A 22423-nucleotide genomic window follows, 5' to 3' on the forward strand; every position below is an offset into this window, starting at 1 on the left:
TGGAATGAGCTGTAGGATTGACGAGGAGAGAGGCTGTCTATTTGAAGATGGCAGTGCATGAAGATGTGGAGATTGTCCTTCCATGCTTGTCCTCATCTCCTATTTCTGTTGCTACACACACACACACACACACTCACACTCACACACTCTCTCTCTCTCTCTCTCTCTGATTGTGAGAATCCTAAAATCTACCTCTAAATTGATAGGTTGTTATTAGTAAGTAATTTGAAGTATCTGCCTTCATTTTCCTATGATGATAGAACTAACACAAGGCAAATACAATTGAGAAATATATTGTAATGTGTTGGCAGGGTAAATAAATAAATAGCTTCCTATTCTAAGATTTATTAATGAAGCACTAAAATTACACATTTACACACACACGATTGCGACAACTTTGCCAAGTACACAGGACACACACTTACGTGGTTCGTGATCTCTCTCTTAGTTTCTCATATTTTATGCGCGCGCACACACACACACACACACACACACACACACACACACACACACACACACACACACACACACACACACACACACACACACACACACACACACACACACACACACACACACACACACACACACACACACACACACACACACACACACACACACACACACACACACACACACACACACACACACACACACACACACACACACACACACACACACACACACACACACACACACACACACACACACACACACACACACACACACACACACACACACACACACACACACACACACACACACACACACACACACACACACACACACACACACACACACACACACACACACACACACACACACACACACACACACACACACACACACACACTCTCTCTCTCTCTCTCTCTCTCTCTCTCTCTCTCTCTCTCTCTCTCTCTCTCTCTCTCTCTCTCTCTCTCTCTCTCTCTCTCTCTCTCTCTCTCTCTCTCTCTCTCTCCAATCACTTACACTACACTCACTCAGCCGCTCAGTCACTCTTATTAGCGCTGTCACGGTCCGCAGTCCATATGTTAGCCTCGCAGCTCGGGATGGTATCCGCTGTCCACTCAGTCCGTCGAACTCCACTCACAGCCCCATTTTGGCACCCAGTGTTGTCCTCCACACTGCACAGGACAGGCTATGTCCACTTCCAGCAGCTGGTCCAAGACACTCACATGAATCACGACAGGCACACAGAAACAAGTCCTCGGCTCCAACAGACTGACATCTCAGCCCAGGCTGTCACTAACACACTGACTGCACTCTTCGCTCACTTACACCAGCTGAACTACACCCACTCGGAGGCCGTGCCTGACTTTAATACCTGGGTCCACGCCATCTGGATGCTTCCAGAAGGGATACGTCTCCCAGAGTCTTCCTGAAGGCGAATACTCTCCGCGCGCCGTCCAGCTTTCCAGGTTTTCCGTGGTTTCCCATTTTTACACCAGGTAAATGCTGGGGCTGTACTTTAAATAAAGCTATGTCTGCTTCCTTCCCACTCCTAGGCATTTCCTATCCCATCATCGCAATAAGATCTATCTGTATTGGTGCGACGTAAAACAAATTGTAAAAAGAAAGGAAAAGCAAAGCCATATTTTTATGTGAGGAAAATAACTGTTTAGCTGATTGTTGAATAGTTCAAATGATAAGAGATAATTACATTTGTTTTTGATCTTCTGTTTTTTTTTTTTTTTTTTTTTTTTTTAGTTTTCTTAAGTGGAAGCCATTTTCTTTCAGTTTCAAATTACCTTTAAGCTCCAAGATTTAAGATAATACTAGAAATGGAAAATAAAGTTTTTAATGGCTAATTTAATGTCTTTGCTAGTATTTTCTTAATCTTGTATTAGTTTTGACAGACTGGAAAACTAAAAGATTATAAGTCTGCTAACATTTGGAGCTGGATAGTAATTTTACTGTGTTCTACAGTGAAACATAATTGGAAAACTCAAGATTTGCTATATGAACCTGTTCACCTAGACTGAATACAGATATACAATCATGTTTGAGATGTTGACAACTTCATAGATGTGGCATGAATATGTGCAGCAAACTATAAACAATGTTGTCATTTTAACGTGGTTGATGAATTCATTGTATGATTTATATGAGGAGGAGCAGGAATTCTGTGTTTTTTCCACTAATCGAACAGCATTTCATGGAACATCTTTCCACGTTGTAGATTGTAGTAATTTTCTTGTTGCTGCGTAATCCATGGAGCAAATTTAATTATCAAATAAGTTTTACATATGCTAATGAATGGAGTTGATGACCAAGATATCTTTGGCTCAAAATAAGATAATAAACTTTCTAGTATTTCCTGGTGGCAATGTGTTAGAAAGGTACTCTTACTATATTCGGAGTCGACTCAAATCCTAAGCAGTCCATTTGATGTTACATATGTTTAAACGTAGTTTACATTACCCACCAGGTTCAGGATGAGAACCCTGATTCAGGGGGGGGGTGTTCACAACTGGAAAGATATCTTCCTCAGTTCATCAGTTGATGACTGATGACTTGAGTTGACACAGACTATACTCAATATGGATTTAAAATGTCAACTTATTTTGTTTTACAAAGAGGTTCAGTGCGAAAGTACCTAATTTTAAGAGAAAGGGAATTCTCTATAGGGTCAGAAATTACCATACCGGGCGAGTTAGCCGTGCGCGTAGAGGCGCGCGGCTGTGAGCTTGCATCCGGGAGATAGTAGGTTCGAATCCCACTATCGGCAGCCCTGAAGATGGTTTTCCGTGGTTTCCCATTTTCACACCAGGCAAATGCTGGGGCTGTACCTTAATTAAGGCCACGGCCACTTCCTTCCAACTCCTAGGCCTTTCCTATCCCATCGTCGCCATAAGACCTATCTGTGTCGGTGCGACGTAAAGCCCCTAGCAAAAAAAAAAAAAAAAAAAAAAAAAGAAATTACCATAACTAGATTTCGGTTTCTTCATGGGCATTTGGGTATGATGATGGTGACATTGCATAGATGAGTGTGTATATGAAGAGGTGCGTATGTGCTCTAGTATTGACATCAGTCAGAGGGCAGGCATAATCATATTTAAGCCAAACTCCCATCATGGATGCATCATTGATCTATCTATCAAGTTTGAAACCCATGAAAACCAATATGAGGAAGTCGATATTGCCAAAAGTGCATCTATGAATCAACTGTTGATTTCTTTTGATAATAATTCCATCTAGAATGAATGACCATGATTGGTTTAATGATAGAATCCAGAATAGAATTTCTTACCAACTTTTGTTTAGGAATGATTTCAATGACACATTAAAAATTGTGAATGATTTGGACTCTGTCATGCTTACAGGCCTTAACACATTTGACTTCAATAAAATGTTTTAAGAATAATTACAGTATGTAATTTTACGTAGTGACTAGCTGGATACCTTTATCCACTCTTTGTCAATACTGCAACCTGAAAATGCTACAGGAAGATTTTCACACAAAATATTATCTTCAAATGCTTAAACCCTTGCTTTATGTAATTATTCTATTTCAGGCATTCCACAAATGTATGTATTTTGCTTGGAACAAACCATTGGAGTTTAACCTTGTTAGATTTGCTTTGAGAATTAACTAAAGTACATAAAGCATGTGTTAATCATTGTTTTTTTCTTTTTCTTTTTTAGGTGTACTCTGAGCTGGAGGCAATAGTAGACAAATTGGCCAGTGACTGTCAACGAGGTTCATATACTCTAAAGAAAAGCTCACCTAAATCACCAAAGTCACCTACAGGAAATAATAAGTATGTTGATATTAGTCTTATCTTGCAAGTTGTTAGTCATTCATAATGTGAGAAATGTTCTTTCGGTCATAGGATGGTTGATATACACACCTGAGAAGTACTCAGTACACTGGGCAAATTTTGCAGTATCTTTGTTGTTAAATATCATCTCATGTGTTGGCTATGTACAATCTGTGATAAGAATCAAGGGCTAAGGGCTATGAAAAGGAACAAGTGAGGTTTGGCTCCAGTTTGGCCTGTAATCCTTTTCAGACTTATACTTAATCAATCAATCAATCAATCAATCAATCAATCAATCAATCAATCAATCAATCAATCAGTCCGTCATGGCTGTTCTGCATTTAGGGCTGCTGCTTAGGTGGCAGATTCACCATCAGTTGTTTACCTTACTTAAATTTGGAAATTTATCAAACCTCTCCTTTGGTAAATTATTTCCATCCCTGATTCCTCTTCTTATAAATTAATATTAGCCCTGCTTTGTCTTCTTTAATTCAATTTTATCTTCAAATTGTGATCAATACTACTTTTTAAAACCTTCATTCAAGTACGTTCGTTTATTAATGTCATTCCATGCCCTCTCTCCACTGACAGATTGCAATATACTGCTTAATTTATAACTGTTAGATTCTACAGTCTCTCAAAACTAATTTATGATTGAATAACATCGTACATATATCTTCATTATAGACTGTTATGTCTTTTGGCATTCAGTCTGCAAGCCTCTGTGAATTTACTAATCACCACCACAATCCTTTGTTTGTAGCTAGTTCTGTGGTCTCGTTTAGTTCTCTGTCTCTTAAATCATTAGAAACTGAGTCTAAGTATAATCATCTTGATCTCCCTCTACCCCTCTACCCCCCTTCCCCTCCATAACAAAGTCCATTATTCTCCTAGGTTAGCTATCCTCCTCCATTCGCCTCACATGACCCCATCAGCCAACAGTTTATGCGTACGTTTTCATCCATCGAGTTTGTCCCTAACTTAGCCCTTATTTCCTCATTTTGAGTACCCTCCTGCCATTGTTCCCACCTGTTTGTACCAGCAATCATTTCTCGGTACTTTTACATTTGTTACTTCTAGCTTATGAATAAGTTATCCTGAGTCCACCCAGCTTTTGCTCCCGTAAAGCAACGTTGGTCTGAAAACGGACCGATGTAAAGATAGTTTCGTCCGGGAGCTGACTTCCTTCTTACAGAAATCTGTTGATCGCAACTGCGAGCTCACTGCATTAACTTTACAGCACCTTGATTCAGTCTTGCTTACTATCCTGCCATCCTGGAAGAATACACATCCTGAATACTTGAAACTATCTACCTGTTCCAGCTTGGTATCACCAATCTGACATTCAGTTCTCTTGGATTTCTTACTTACTGACATCAATTTAGTTTTGGAAAGGCTAATTTTCATACCATACTCATTGCACCTATTTTCAAGTTCCAGGATATTAGACTGCAGGCTCTCGGTACAATCTGCCATTAACCACTCAACATGGAGTGCCATACACTGCACGCCGACTTCCCTAACGCTCTCTGTCGCGGAGTGACTTGCATTACACTTGCGTAGCAGCTTCTGCTTTGTGCTTCTATCTAGCAAACATTTCTTGAACTATTACAAATATAATGACATATATCTATAGACAAAGCATCGATCTTTCATTTGATGTGTATATCTATCGAGTTTTTATCGATTGCATATAATATAATAAAGATGTGGATTCCCATACGGAACCTGAAATATTTGCCAGGAATGAGTTAGCTGGAAAATTTATAATGTCCAATAACAGACCAACTATATTGGTATTACATATGATATATCGCATCTGAAAAACCAACAAGTTTTTTTGATGACACCATAGCAGCTAAACATTTTTCGTGATAGCGGATGTGAAAAATAACGATATTTTAGCAAATTATGATACAGAAAGTTTTGTTAAACAAGGACTAAGATATAGAATCTGAGGATAAAAGTAGTGATCATGACAGCGATGTTGCTTGTGATACATGGGAAAATATTGTCCATAATGTTATCAATGGTGGGTTTGTTTGGGAAGACATGGATAATTAAAGAGGGCAAATCTTGACAGATTATGGGGCTCAGAATACTGTCAATATTGCTTATATCCTATGAAAATTTTTCAGTTCTTTTTTACTGTTGAGTTCGTAAGGATGGTAGTAGAACACACAGATATTTATGCTCAACATCACATGCAGTCTGTTCTGATAGGGGGTAAATTAATGGGTTCCAGGTACTTTGTAGGAAATGTATGTGGTTTTAGTAGTTTATATGTTAATAAGCATAATACAGAAATCTATATCGAGATCTTATTTCTCAAGAAACTAGGTACTAGCTACTCCTATATTTGGTTCAACCATATTCCTTGTTTGATTTGAAAGCATTACAAGATTTTTCCACTGCACTGACCTTAGGGAATTCTGGTAACTTATTCTGTATGTATGTTAATGCATTAATAACAAACTGATAATATTGGTAACATTCATTGAACCGTTTTTCAGTTATGCTCGATTAACCCTTTGTTGCCTGACGGTCCTTTAAAGTACCATCTCATATTTCATGGCTTTGGAATTATTCAGTAAATCCTATCCTTGTATTTTCCTCATGGTACTTTCAAGTAACTAATTCTTGAAACAGAGATATTTCATTTTTGAGGTTGGTATTGATGAAAAACGCAGGAGATCGTTTTATTCTTAGGAGTGTAGTCATAGTGTTACCACTGTAAACAAATGACATTTTGATTGATTATTTCTTAGCTCCTATTGTTACATTTGACCTGCAAGTGATCTTAGTACATGTAAATATGCTTCTTTAATGCAATAAAATACCCAAATTAATGAAATTTCCAATTGGCGTGGATATGTAGCTAGTAAATGGCGAGGTACTTAGAAGTACCGTCAGGCCATATGGAGGGTCTCATGTCAGTCATATCCAAAACCAAAAGTAATGCTTTCCTTCGATGGACATCGGTGTTTTTCTATGGAAAGACAGTAAAGGTGTGTGCTTAGCATCTAATTTCCATGGAACAGAAGCCACAACTGTTTCTAGGAAACAGAAGGATGGAAGTAATGTTACTGTTGATTGCCTGGTGGTTGTGCAAGACTACAGTGCACACATGGGTGGAGTGGACCATGCTGACAGACTTCGAGGCGTACTGTATATGGTTTAGAACGTCGATCCAAAAATGGTGGCATAGATTATTTTGGGGAATGATTGAGATAGCATTTGTCAATGCCTACATCATATACTGTAATCTGCATGAAAAAGTCCCTCTAATGGCATTCCGGCATAATGTGGCCCTAGGACTGATGAACCAGAAAGAAATTCCTCTTCCAGGAAAACTTTCACGTGATATGAGGTCACCAAAGTCACCAGAGCAAACTTGTCTACCAAAAAGGAGGAAAACAGAATATTCTGTGCCCAGTGATGTCAGACTAAGTAATCGTGGAAATCATTTTGTTGTTTTTGTAAAAAACCATGGTCGATGTGAGGTGTGTTCGGGAAAGAAGGTGCAGTCAAGACCGCATTCAAAGTTTACTACGTGTAGTGTTCTTCTTTGCTGCAATGAAAAAAAACTGCTTTGCAGAGTATCATAATGTGTCAGCTGTATAGGATGTATGCAAGATGTTCTGCATATGAACAATAATATTAGGAAACTTCACTCTTATTACACATAATTGCTTTAAATTTTGCTTTTACATTTTTGTAATAGTTTTAGGTATGAAAAAAATGTTCTACTAATATTTTGAGACAATAAATGTGATATAATTCCAAAATGTGAACATTCTTATCTACCCAAATATGAAGCCTCCTATATGCCTGACGGTACTTAAAAGTACCAGGCCCCAAAAACATACCACAAATTAAAATTATGATTTGAAAGTATTAGCATTTACTATTTGAACATATTCCATTAGAATAAGGTGAAAAAATCAAGTATACTTATTATTTTTCACTATTCAGGCAACAAAGGGTTAACTAAAATCTTGCATTCATACCATGCTTAGTGCTACACTCCTCCTGCAGCACAGGGTAACCAGATAGTGAAAGTCCTTCCACACTGAGAGGTTAAGACCAAGTCATCACCTTAGGTCAGACTGCTTACTACATTTCTACCTAACTGAATCCCTCCCTGTCACTTTATACCTTTTGACAGATGATCCATGTAAACTACAAACAACAAAGGTGAATGATTACAGCCTTGTCTAACCCCTATAAGCACCCTGAACCAAGAATTCATTTTACCCCCAATTCTCATTGCAGCCCAGTTGTCAACATAAATGCCTCTGATTTTAATAAATCCCATAGTCCCCTAGTATGGCAAACATATTTTCCCTCGATACCCTGTCATATGATATAGATATTGATTCCCATAGGGAGTCTGAAATATTTGTCCCGAATGAATAAATTTATAATACCAATATAAATGGTCCTTTATTGGACATTATAAATTTTCCAGCTCATTCCTGGTTGCCAGCGTTTCACCCCCATGTGCTAGGTTGGGCTCGTCAGTTGGTACCTAGCACACCTATCAAGACGCATGGCTAGTGCATCCCATGGAGGCCACTGCGTAGGCTACTTGAAGCCACCGGCAGTGCCAATGCACTATGAGAGACTTTGTCTCACTACCAAAAATTGATGCCTGCTTGGCCATCAGATAATATAGGTGTTGATTCCCATAGGGAATCTGAAATATTTGTTCCGAATGAGTAAATTTATAATACCAATATAAATGGTCCTTTATTGGACATTATAAATTTTCCAGCTAACTCATTTCTGGTTGCCAGCGTTTCGCCCTTCAAGTAGCCTATGCAGTGGCCAACAAGGGATGCACTAGCCATGCGTCTTGGTAGGTGTGCTTAGGTACCAACTGACGAGTCCAACCTAGCACACGGGGGCGAAATGCTGGCAACCAGGAATGAGTTAGCTGGAAAATTTATAATGTCCAATAAAGGACCATTTATATTGGTACCCTGTCATATGCTTTCTCTAGATCTACAAAACATAAATATAACTCTCTATTCCGCTTGTAGCATTTTTCAGTTACCTGACACGTACTGAAAATCTGATCCTGACAGCCTCTCTGTGGTCTGAAACCACACTAGTTTTCATCCAACTTCCTCTCAACCACTGATCGCACCCTCCTTTCCAAGATGCTAGTGAATACTTTGCCTGGTATACTAATCAATGAGATACCTCGATAGTTATTGCAATCCTTCCTGTTCCCTTGCTTATAGGCACCGTGCAGATAGATCAAAATGCTACTACTAGCGCTACATAGTGGCCCGCTCTGAAACAAGAGGTGAGGTGTAGTGCGAGAGTCTCAGTACAACATGTGTGACATTCGAACAAGTTGCGGGTTTAAAGTGATTCAATTCGGGGATCTAAGTGAATCATCATGCAATAAAGGAAGAAACCTTGTTGTCAGTGGCCACGTGAACGGCGTTGAAGAGTTAATTTCGAATGGTTTCGGATACATCACAGGAAAAGTCACCCGTAAACGTCTGTCAGTTTGCCGCCTTATATCGTGAAACTTGAGGTAGGCAAGGTATAGTTAGGTAACAATTTATAAAGTTTATTTAGTAAGGATTACTTAATGAATGTTTGCTAAGTTGTACGCATTTTTATTTTGTGTTCAGGTTGACCAGAATCGTAATGTCTCTACCAGCGAATGTTCCTGTCCTGACGGCGCCAGAGGAACTTGCAAACACGTGGCTGCGGTAGTGTATTATATAAATAATGAAAGTGTTGTCTCCAAAACAGACCGTCCGCAACAATGGGGAAAACCGAGCCCGAAAACAATGTCAAAGAAAAATATAGAAAAGGCAAACGCGTAGAAGAACTGTTCGGTAAAAAGACTTTGAGGACATCTCTTCCCCCCTTCGAATTAACTGAGAATATTTTAAAATACATCCCTTGCAGTCTTCGTACAATGCTTCGAGAAGAAGCAGGTACTGAAATCGAACAATCGTGCAGGGCCGTAGTCATCTCATTGATAGACAGGGTAGTGAATGATGTGGAGAGAGAAGAATGTGAGGAAATTGTGACACAGCTATTACATTTACAAGTCTCTAACGACGTGCGCTTGCCAGACAAATACACCTTTCGCACTATGAGTGACGAAATGTTTTTTACCAGCAAAGTGCAGGTTGATACAGATCATATAATTAAAATCTCCCTGGATACTCTATCTCAATCAGGAAGCCCTCAGTGGTTTCAAGAAAGAAAGATAAGAATATCTGCTAGCACTAAAGCACATCGGATCAAAACTAGGCGACATAACTTTGATACTTTAGCTCTCGCATTTGTAACTGAATCTCCAATTGGGGGAGTTGCTTTGAACAATCTTTCTTACGGAAGTGAAATGGAAAGTGAAGCAATAGAATGCTATGGAAGTTCATTTGGTGTTCGTGTTATTCGATGTGCGTTAATAATCCACAAGAAACAACCTTGGATTTGTGGATCGTTAGATGGCATAGTTCTCAGAGGAAATGTAGCTGACAGAGTGTTAGAAGTTAAGTGTCCATCTTCGTGTAAAGATAAACCAATAGTAGATGAGTCAGGAAATGTGCGAGTACGTTATCTTTACTATGACGAGCAAAATAACATACAGTTAAAGACAAGTCATATGTATTACACACAAATACTAATACTGATGTACATAACTGGCTTGGAAAAATGTGATCTATATGTATATAGCAAAGCACAACAGTTGACAATACCTATTTATCAGGACAATAAGTATGTCGAGGAATGTCTCACCAAAATGACAAAGTTCTATTTCAATAATTACTTGCCAAACATTAGCGGTATTCCTAATAAAAATAATGATAAAAATAATGATAAAAATAATTAAGTATTTATTTGTCAATTCTTGTTTTTTGAACGTTGAACAGATCAAAATGTAAACCGATGGTAGAACAATTCTTAAACTATTCTTTAATTATTGGAGGTTGCAAATTCGTTAACACGCAACACATATGCACGATGTCATCCACGTGTGAAAAAAGTTCTGTTGGCAATTTCTGTAATATTTTGTTTATTTTAATTCTTTGAATACAGTGTATTTACGTCGTTTTCATTAATTGAACAAGAAAACATGAAGTCTGAACAATAAAAATCAGATGCCTTTGTTCCCACGGATGCGTCCTTGGTTATGTTACTTGGGCAAACTGTTCTCGAAAATTTTCCATCTGATTCTTCCTTTTTAAATCGCTTGAGTTGTCTGTGAAAGCGCTGTAAGCTGGGTCGCAGCGACACATTCCTCTTCTTGTATTCATCCGGAAATATTGTCGGAACATAGGCTGGACTTAGTGGGTGTCCAGATTTTCTGTTTCCGATGAAATGTGCACTACATATTCTTGAATAAGTCGTAGGTTGCCAAAGTGATCCATCAGTGCTAAAAATTAAAACCAGAATGAAATTAAATCGAATCAGTTGAACTTATTGCAAACATGTGCAGTACGTATGCGTAGACCTACTTACTTCGTTCGGTTAACTACTTGTATCCATCGCCTCCTTCGGTCCACTTCTATCGCTCGTTTTGGAAAACAGTAAAATTGTACTTCACTTCCTGTATTTGCGTAAGTATTGGAACATCCGACAACACAACAATTGCGTTTACTTGATCTCCTTTTCTCTGCCATTTTCATCGGAGTAACTACACGCTCACTCATAACAGAACAGTTACTGCGAGTCTGAAGTCTGCCTCACTTGTTGTTCTCCGCCCGGCCGCTAGAGCGACACGCACGGTGCCAATAGATAGGTGCAATTACTGCTTTTGTCCAATCTGAAGGTATCTTACCAACACTTTATTTATTTATTTATTTATTTATTTATTTATTTATTTATTTATTTATTTATTTATTTATTTATTTATTTATTTATTTATTTATTTATTTATTTATTTATTTATTTATTTATTTATTTATTTATTTATTTATTTATTTATTTATTTATTTATTTATTTATTTATTTATTTATTTATTTATTTATTTATTTATTTATTTATTTATTTATTTATTTATTTATTTATTTATTTATTTATTTATTTATTTATTTATTTATTTATTTATTTATTTATTTATTTATTTATTTATTTATTTATTTATTTATTTATTTATTTATTTATTTATTTATTTATTTATTTATTTATTTATTTATTTATTTATTTATTTATTTATTTATTTATTTATTTATTTATTTATTTATTTATTTATTTATTTATTTATTTATTTATTTATTTATTTATTTATTTATTTATTTATTTATTTATTTATTTATTTATTTATTTATTTATTTATTTATTTATTTATTTATTTATTTATTTATTTATTTATTTATTTATTTATTTATTTATTTATTTATTTATTTATTTATTTATTTATTTATTTATTTATTTATTTATTTATTTATTTATTTATTTATTTATTTATTTATTTATTTATTTATTTATTTATTTATTTATTTATTTATTTATTTATTTATTTATTTATTTATTTATTTATTTATTTATTTATTTATTTATTTATTTATTTATTTATTTATTTATTTATTTATTTATTTATTTATTTATTTATTTATTTATTTATTTATTTATTTATTTATTTATTTATTTATTTATTTATTTATTTATTTATTTATTTATTTATTTATTTATTTATTTATTTATTTATTTATTTATTTATTTATTTATTTATTTATTTATTTATTTAGTTATTTATTTATTTATTTATTTATTTATTTATTTATCGAGGCCCTTTCTTCCACTTAACCACATACTAATCAAAATCTTAAATGAAATACTGAGATACTTAAAATGGTTAAAATTACATAAATTATTACATAAATTAATAGAATTGAAAATAAATTTACATAAATTACTAACTAAATTTATATTAAAACTAATTAATATTAAAAACTCTTAATAATGACTGATCCTCAGGCATGCACATATTCATACTTCAACCATTCGGTCAGCTGTCCTCAGCAGGTAGTCTCGGCACATGACCTTAAATCTTGGTAAAGAGCTAGTTTCTCTGACCTGACCTGGAAGGGAATTCCATAATCTGGCGCTGGTTACTACAATAGATCTATTAATTTTATTTGTGCGGTGCACTGGAATAGAAAGGAAGGATCTGGAACGTGTATTTAAGTTGTGAAATGATGATAAAAAGGTGAATTTAGAAGAAATATACAGTGGCTGACTTTCAGTTAACACTCTAAACTCCATCGTTAAAATGTGTAGCTGCCGCCGTTTATCAGGTGGTGGTGATTATTGTTTTAAGAGGAAGTACAACTGGGCAACCATCCTCTATATAACACTAATCAGAAATAAAAAACATGGAAGGGGTCCGACACTTCGAAAAATGAAGGTATCAGCCAAAGGAAGACAAGGGCCACGAAGGGCGTGAAAATGAAAGACTCCCTAGGCCTCCATACGTAATACCGTTGGGGTCGGAAAAGAACAGGAGTTGACCAAGGGAGGTCGGATAGGATAGATGAAAGTGAGGAGCCTGGCACAAGTAAGTGGAAGCAATACCAGGACTCAGCTAAGGGCCCCGTGGTTGCCAATCCACGCTCTAAAGTTCAGAGCCCCTGGGGTCTCTTTTAGTCGCCTCTTATGACAGGCAGGGGATACCGTGGGTGTTATTCTACCGCCCCCACCCACAGGGGGACACCGTTTATCAGGCTTCAGCCATGAGAAAGCCTGATAGTATGGGGTGATATGAACATCGTACCCGATATTGTAAATAAATTGCAGGCAGGAATTCAGTGCTCGTTGAAGTTTAAGTATTTCTTCTCTTGTCAAGTCAACTAAAACGACGTCACAATAATCAAGAATAGGGAAAATGAGTATCTGTGTTAGTTTGGCCTTTAGCTCAAATGGAAATACATCCCTCTGTCGTTTAAGAGGGTGAAGCACTCCAAAAATATTTTTACGTATTTCTTTCGCGTGGCCAGACCAATCAAGTGTTTTATTCATAATTACGCTGAGATTTTTAATTGCTTTACTGTAGGGAATAATGTTACCATTCAGTAGGATAGGCGGGATTGCAACATTGCTTGAGCAGCTCAGTAATTTTTGTTATCCAATATGATTCCCTGAGATTTTGTGGAGTTTAGTATAAGAGAATCTTGTTGTGCATATATACTGAGTCGTCATAGGTCATTGTTAATATCTTGTCTTGCAGTGTCGATATATTTGAAGATCGTCAGGATAGAGGTGGTGTGTGTTATTTCCTGTCACAGATGGTATTATGTCATTGATACAAATACAGAAAAGTAAGGGCCCTAGATTACTGCCCCGTGGGGCATTTTCCATTTAGAGGCCTTGTCATTTACTGTTACACGCTGTTGATGGTTACTCAAATAAGAACTAAAAATCTTAAGGGCAGCCGGGTCGAAATTTAGCAGTTCCATTTTCTATATTACAGTCGGAATTTCTATAGTGTCAAAGGCGCTACTGAAGTCAAGAAGGGTATAATGAGCAGTCGTTTGTCTATAGCGTTTCTAATGTCTTCAGTAATCTTCAAAAGTGCTGTCACGGGTACTGTGCCCCTTCTTAAATCCAGATTCCAAAAGGTCCAAAAGAGCATTTTTATTTAGGTATTCCAGAACTTGCTTGTATATTAAACGTTCAAAGGCTTTAGAAAGCGCAGGGAGCATGGACACAGGACGATAGTCAGAGGGTGATTGTGGGTCTAAACTCCTAGGTACCAGTAGAATATTCAATATTGGCTGTTTTCCAGACAGTAGGGAAAGTTCCGTTTAGTAAACAGTAGTTCAATATGTGCTTCAGTATAGGCAGGACAGCACCCATAATGTTATGTATAAAAGTAATAGGAATATCATCTACACCTGTGGCCTTTGATTTAATAGAGTACAAAGCCTTTCTAACCTTATTTTCTGTAACACTGTGAAAGTGAATGGTGACTGGTTGGAGGGGAGGGCAGTGAGTCAGTGCAGTTAATTGGGGTAGAATGAATACGAGGGCGGTTTGAAAAGTTCTCGGAATCACCGCTAGATGTCAGTGCTAGAGCAACAAGGTTCCTGCGCAATAATCACACATCATTTGTGAGTGAACACGTGGCGCATCAGTGCTTTAGCTGCAGGAGTGTGGTAGTGACGACTCTTTGTTGTTGTTCCCACTTAGTGATTTGTGACAATGGAAAAAACTGAGATTCGAGCAGTGATTAAATACTTTGTAAAGAAAGGTATGAAAGCAAAGGAAATTCATGCCGACTTTCAAAACACACTGGGGGACTCTGCTCCTTCATTTTCAACTGTTGCCAAGTGGACCAGCGAGTTTAAATTTGGTCGGGAGAGCTTGGATGATGATCCGCGTAGTGGACGGCCAAAAAGTGTTACGACCCCAGAATTTATCGCAAAAGTGCATGAAATGGTCATGGAGGATCGTCGACTGAAAGTGCGGGAGATTGCTGAAGCTGTAGGGATGTCTTCTGAATGGGTATATTATATTTTAACCGAAGAATTGGGTATGAAAAAATTATCCGCAAGATGGGTGCTGCAGCTCTTGACATAGGACAATAAACGCTTCAGATTGGAAATGTCCGAACAAAGTCTGGCCCATTTTCAGTGCAACCAACAAGATTTTTTGTGCCGGTTTGTGACTACAGATGAAACTTGGGTCCACTACTATACCCCAGAGACAAAACAGCAGTTAAAGCAGTGGAAACATGCTGATTCACCACCACCAAAGAAAGCAAAGGCAGTGCGTTCGGCCGGAAAGGTCATGGCCTCAGTTTTGTGGGATGCAAAAGGCATTCTGCTGATAGATTATCTTCCTACTGGCCAAACAATTACGGGGCAATACTATGCAAATCTCCTAGACCAACTACAGGAAAAGATACGCAAAACAAGGCCTGGTTTGGCAAGGAAAAAGGTCATCTTTCATCAGGACAACGCTCCGCCGCACACAAGTGTTATTGCCATGGCAAAAGTTCATGAACTGGGGTACGAATTGTTGCCACATCCACCTTATTCACCTGATTTGACACCATCAGACTTTCATCTATTCCCCAAGTTGAAAATTTTCCTCGGTGGATGGAGATTTTCTACAAGGGAAGAACTGACAACCGAATTGGAGAGGTATTTTGCAGGCCTGGAGGAATCTCATTTTCGAGATGGGATCAAGGCATTGGAACATCGCTGGACCAAATGCATTAGTCTACAGGGAGACTATGTTGAAAAATAAAAGCAGTTCCACCGAGGTAAGATACTTAATTCTAGTACGTTCCGAGAACTTTTCAACCACCTACGTATTTATTCTGCTTAAGTAATCATTCAGTTTGTCAAATGGAATGTCTCTGTTGATGTTTTCCTATTCCCAGAGCTCTAAGTTGGTCCCATGCACGATTAGAATTTATGTTGTTAGCTAAATTCCACAATTTTTTTATTTCTGATTAACTGTTTTGTGCGATTTCTTAAGATGCGGTAAGATTCAAAGTCTGTGTCATCTAGGGTTTGTTTATAATGTCAAAATAACGAGTCACAGTGGGTCATCATTCTCTGGGTTTCATCATCTAGCCATGGACAAGAAGGGCAAGAAACCTTTATTCGACATTTAGGGGCATTTAAATCTAAGATGACGCTAAATAGCATTGAAACTAGTTCCAAGTAAATATGTTGTAACTTAAACATTATAATATTTATTTGTATTGAAAAGATGGACCCTTTAAGTTACCTCTCTTATATTTAGGGGCATGTCTGTCATGTAAGTTCTTTACCATCGTATTAAACATGTTAACTTTAGCGTCGGTATAATTTAGACTCCGTATATCGTCCCACGGTAGTTGATAAGCGTCATAATTTAAGTAATTCAAGTTTATGTCCTTTGTATTTCTGACAGTTATGTACTTGGGTTTGTATTTAGGCACTTTGAGGGAATAGGATAAATATATAAGGTCGTGGTTCGAAATGGATTGTACAGGGTTTTGCCCTTGGGTTATTACCAGCGGGGCTCACTTTGCTTCGAGCGTAACATCGCCTCATGCTGACGTCACGTGGAGGTCTCTTGTCGGCAGCTGTTGCGGTGAACGATAAGTAGGGCCCGGATATTTTAAAAATGCATATGCAAATGCATATTTTGAACGTGTATTCGTGAAGCAAAGTGCGCATTTGAATCTGAAACTGTATATAAAGATATCAGTTTCATCCAGGTGCATTATTCATCAACTTCGAAGGCGATTAAGGGCCTAGAAACTCGTGGTGCACTCCTACACGGATTCCTTCAGTTAATTCGAAACACCATCAGTTCATTAAATGGTGTCCATGGTGACAATGGATAAAAAGTTAAAAAAGGAAACTCAGTGCGTTGTTGGACTCATACCCAGGACTGAAGAAAATTCAATCCATAAGCAAATACATAAGTGGAATCAGGCAGTCTTTGCTAGAAGAATGTTCTGAGCAGTCAGGGCCAGTGTACAAGTATTGCCCAGTTACGTCCGTTGACGTAGAATGATCATTTTTAGCATATAAATTATGTCCGACAACAGAAAGTCATTGACCCCTGAGAACATTGAAAACCTGTTGATAACCTACTGCCATGCATCATTTTACAAGGAATGAATTTTAACACTGAGTTAAAATTAAATAATGCGTTTGGTAAGTGTATTTCGTTATTTTTAGTGCATATTTTTGTGCATATTTTCAACATTTTTAATGCATATGTGCATGCATATTTTTGGAGTTTTTAGTGCATATGAATCCGGGCCCTAATGATAAGGAACTCGCTTTCAGTATTTGTCTATTTTGCGGTACGCAGTCTTGTAACATTTTCTGTATTGTGTTGATTGTTGTGTTAAAGATGAGTAAGGTTTCTAAATATAACATTAATTGTGCTATGGCACATTGTACTAACTGGGAATTGTCTTGTACTACAGATTTCCAAAATGTGAGGAGTGCAGTAAATTACAAGGAATCTGAAAAGATGGTGGTTTTGACATTTGATGAAATGAACATAGACGGACGTATTTCATACGATTCATCTGATGACCGCATACTAGGGCCTCAGAGCTACGTCCAGGTAGCGATGGTTCGAGGGCTCTTTGCTGCATTGAAGCAACCCATTTTTTATAATTTCGATGTGAAACGATGTTAGAGTTGTTAAGAAACATAATTAGCAAACTTGAGGCTTGTGACATCATATTGTCGCAGTAACTTGTGACATAAAAACCAAACCAAACCCCATGGCACTACAGCCCTTGAAAGGCCTTGGCCTACCAAGCGACCGCTGCTCAGCCCGAAGGCCTGCAGGTTACGAGGTGTCGTGTGGTCAGCACGATGAATCCTCTCGGCCGTTATTCTTGGCTTTCTAGACCGGGGCCGCTATCTCACCATCAGATAGCTCCTCAATTCTAATCACGTAGGCTGAGTGGACCGCGAACCAGCCCTCAGGTCCAGGTAAAAATCCCTGACCTGGCCGGGAATCGAACCCGGGGCCTCCGGGTAAGAGGCAGGCACGCTACCCCTACACCACGGGGCCGGCTAACTTGTGACATGGGGGGGAAAAATACCAATGTGTGGAAGGAACTAAACGTACACAAGGACAAGAGCTTCTTTGCCAATCCAGTGGATTATAAAAGGAAGGTGTGGGTGTTCTGTGATGTACCTCACCTCTTGAAATTATTGCGAAACCACTTTTTAGATGAAGGTTTGACGTTAGCTGATGGTTCAGAATTTCAGAAGAAGACAATGGAACACCTATTACAAACTCAAACAGGGGACCTATCAACTACACATCATATTAATGAGGCTCATCTAAGTGTAACAAACAGATCTCGTCAGAATGTGAGAATGGCTGCGCAGATGTTTTCCAGCCACACAGCTCTGGCAGTGTGGTATACTTTAAATAAGGACGCTGAAAGCAACTTTGAGCTAGTCAATGACACCTTTGACGTGTTGAACTCCAGGGTGCCTAAAGATGAAAAGACTCCCCTTAGGAGTGGATACGGCTTAAACATAAGGAGCCAGGAAAATATTCTGAAGCGCTTTCTTTAGGTGATTACACAAGTGAGATTTGGTAAATGGAAAACTTTACTTCCGTTTCAGAAGAGGTTCATAATATCTATAAATTCTCTCTTAGGATTTTTTGAAGACATGAAACATGCAAATATGTCTTATATTTTAACTGCCAGATTAAATAAAGACTGCTTGGAGAATTTTTTCACGTGTCCGTTGCCTAGGAGTTTTTTATAGCAATCCATCCCCTTTTGAAGTTCGTAACAGAATTCGACTTCTATTACTCACAGGGAGTAATGAAATCCCTCTCTCCTGCAGTGTGTCAGTAGAAGCTGAAAATAATTCATCGCCGAGTGATATGGGTATTTTTCATCCTGATGCTCATAATGAAGAAGATTTCTTGAGCTTCATAAGCAATGAACTATGTATAGATGTTTTTGAGGGGCTGTTAACACCTGTACCCGTAGATGAACAGAAAGAAACGTTGGAGCTGTTAAGACTTGGAAGACTTGAGCCAGGACTTTGAAAATGAAGACATAAACCAGGATGCAATTAAATACCTTGCAGGCTACTTGGCATTCAAATGTCGCTCTGTTGATGACAGCGCGGGTGATAAAGGTGAAATGTTTGCCTTCCCACAGAAAGTGCCCCACGACTGGTTATCAATCATTTCAAAAGGAGGCCTTACCCATCCAACTGAAGAATGGTATCAAAAAGTGATGCAGTTTGAGGTATTGTTTGGTAGTTTTCACGGGCTTTATATTTCTAAATGTGAAAGAGTAATGCAGACTTTTACTTCTATAATAAATTCAAAATTTCCAGAACTTGACAAGAATATTATATCGTTGTACGTCAGAACTAGGATTTTCATCAGAATACGTCACCTCAACAAAAAATAATCATATAGATGCTATGAAGAAGTATTCAGCGAAAAAGAGTTGTCTGTGGGCAGCTTCAGCTTCTTCAATAACTTCCTAAGTCATCAAAACGTGAATTTTAAATACAATTAAACAAGTAAGTATTGCAGTGTTTCTATGTATGTATTGTTCTTACAGCTGGCTTTAAGATGTAATTACACAGAGTTTCTTATATTTTCTATCAACAGTCTTATATCACAGAATTTAGGTGGTATGTAAAGTACCACTTTATTATAAGGCCAAACTTTTAATTATTTATAAGAAATTGAACTTATTTTTCCTAATTATTGAGGTTTATGCTGCATGCAGGCAATGCAGGTGCGCGCTTCTAGCCCTCCCGGCTACATCACACGCGATCAACCAATGAAAGCACTGTGAGCGGGAATGGCCTACCTAATATACTCTATATACCTTCGATTATTACTTTACCTGGCTTGTTCGTTATAATGACATCGATGAGTATGTGTGATGAATGGTTTATTGCATACAGGTGATTCGTGGGTTGTAGCGGGAAAATAGTCATGTTACAAGTAGTAAACAAATCTGCTAATCGATTACTGTCATGAGTCGTATTAAGTAGGTTAGAGTTAGTCACCCATAATGATTGGGTAGCGTTCTTATCAAATGACAACCTAGCAAAACATGAGGTGAACAATCAGATCAATAAGGCAACACAATTTTACCACCAGGTAAGACACCTGCTGTGGGATGAGCAATTACCTATGAAAACAAAAGTGACATTGTACAAGTCCTATTATACACCAATTCTTACATACAGTCTCGAAACTACAACACTGACCAATAGAGATAATTCTAAACTCCAGGCAGCTGAAATGAAATTCCTGCGCACTATGATCCAGAAAATCAGGAAAGACAAGATTAGGAATGAGAAAATTAGAGAAGAAGTAGGAATAGATGATTTTCTCCTTAAGATTCAAATATCAAGACCGAAGTGGTTTGGTCACATGAAGAGGATGCCAGTTAACAGAACTCCAAGGAAGGAATTTGACAGAAAAGTAGAAGGAAGACGACCCATGGGAAAGCCACGAAGGAAATGGATAGATTTATTTAGGAACAGTGTACTGCTGAGAGGTCATGATTGGGACAACAAGTTGGTGGAGGAGGAATGGTACAAGGACAAGATGAGATGGAGGAGGCTCATATACCACACCCGGGAAACTGGAGATGGTTTAGGAGGAGGATGATGATGATGATGAATGGTTGTGTTCATAAATAGCCTGGAAGTCTAGTAAATACGTTTTGAATTCGGTCATATCTGTTACACCAGGCGGTTTGTATATGACAGAAATCATCACCTTTTGTCTGTTAATATTTACTTCAACGAACATGAATTCCGGCCGTGTTTGTACACCCTGGGAAGATGTAGATATAACTCGGCTCTTTAGGTCATTTCTACAGTAAATCTCTGTCCCGCCTCCACGCCTTCCATTCGACCGATCAAAACATATTACTTTGAAGGTTGAGTCAAATATTCCACCTTTACAATACCAAGATTCTTTATTATCTAACTATATACATATAACTTTTAAAAATATGACGGGACATGTTTCGTCTAACTTGTAGACATCATCAGCTGCAAAAGTCTTTAAGAGAACGCAACAAGAACAAGGACAAAGCAACACACTAAAATAATTTGGGTACCCGAATACGTCAGTTAAAATGGTGAAGAGTGTTCAGGATTGTTCAGAGCACAACACTTAAAAATATATTGTTGACATTAAAATTAAAATTGTCCATGTGGGATGATTCAGTAAAACTTGGCGTTAAAATTCTTCTTATGAAGGTGCTGTGTTGACATACAATATTCTGTTGTGTCAGTGAAAGTTGATAATGTGGTGCACAATGTTAAATCCAGTAGCATAAAGACGATGTGTAAGGAATCCAGTGAGCGGATGTTAAGGTCGTCTTATTGGCATGATGTTGACATTTCTAGCTGAGAAGTTAGATGGAATATTTGAACACAATAACATGCATGGAATGTGCAGTAAAGGGCCCTAGAACGAGATTGATAGCTGTTGTTAGTATTAAAATAGGCAAGTTTTTGTATCTTGTGATATAAAGCAATAAATGAAAAAATATATAAAGAGTGTGCGGCACATCTGATTACTTACGTTCTTGCCTGTTCGAGAGCGACTAGTTCAGCGTGGATGATTGTGGCTAACTGGGGGCGAACTATGGAGGTCGTGTGTGGTGGGAGCTGGTATGAGGGGAAAGTAGGGGAAGGTTGGAATCAATAGGTGCGGAGCTATCACGTGGAAGCTTGTTTGTAAGTTTGTCAAAGTAGGAACTTTTAAGCAATGCCTCGAAAATTACGTTCGCGGTTTCTAAATTTTCATCAAAGTGTGAATGGGATTACGTTTTTGATCTATATTAATATAGATGTTTTCTAGAACGTTAAGTAAAGTGCCCTTATTATGAAAATAAAGAATTTTTAAGTCCTGTTCTATGGAAGTAAAGAAATGATTGGACTCTGTCATATGAGTGCTCATGGCGGAATATCTTCTGTGTTTAGCAGCGTTGATATGTTCCTTATATCTAACTGAAAAGCCTCTTCCCGTTTGTCCGATATAGCTCGCGGGACATTGGTTGCAATTCAACTTATATACGCCTGATTTATTATATTTATTCATAGTATTGTTAATTTTATATTGGTTGTAAAAGAGATTAGTGTTATTATTGACTGTTTTAAAAGCAATATTGATCTTATGCTTCTTAAAGATGTTAGTG

General features: G+C 37.5%; 1 protein-coding gene across 2 annotated transcripts in view; it reads left to right on the forward strand.

The window, feature by feature from the left end:
• Positions 1-22423, forward strand: part of Amph (amphiphysin) — a 319372-nt gene that overhangs the window by 262967 nt on the left and 33982 nt on the right. For both annotated transcript variants that reach the window (XM_067156011.2, XM_067156012.2), the window contains exon 5: positions 3649-3764. In XM_067156011.2, the coding sequence (XP_067012112.2) occupies positions 3649-3764 (116 nt within the window). The remainder of the gene's footprint in view (positions 1-3648; positions 3765-22423) is intronic.

This window comes from Anabrus simplex, chromosome 1, assembly GCF_040414725.1.
Source record: "Anabrus simplex isolate iqAnaSimp1 chromosome 1, ASM4041472v1, whole genome shotgun sequence".
Classification (NCBI taxonomy): Eukaryota; Metazoa; Arthropoda; class Insecta; order Orthoptera; family Tettigoniidae; genus Anabrus; species Anabrus simplex.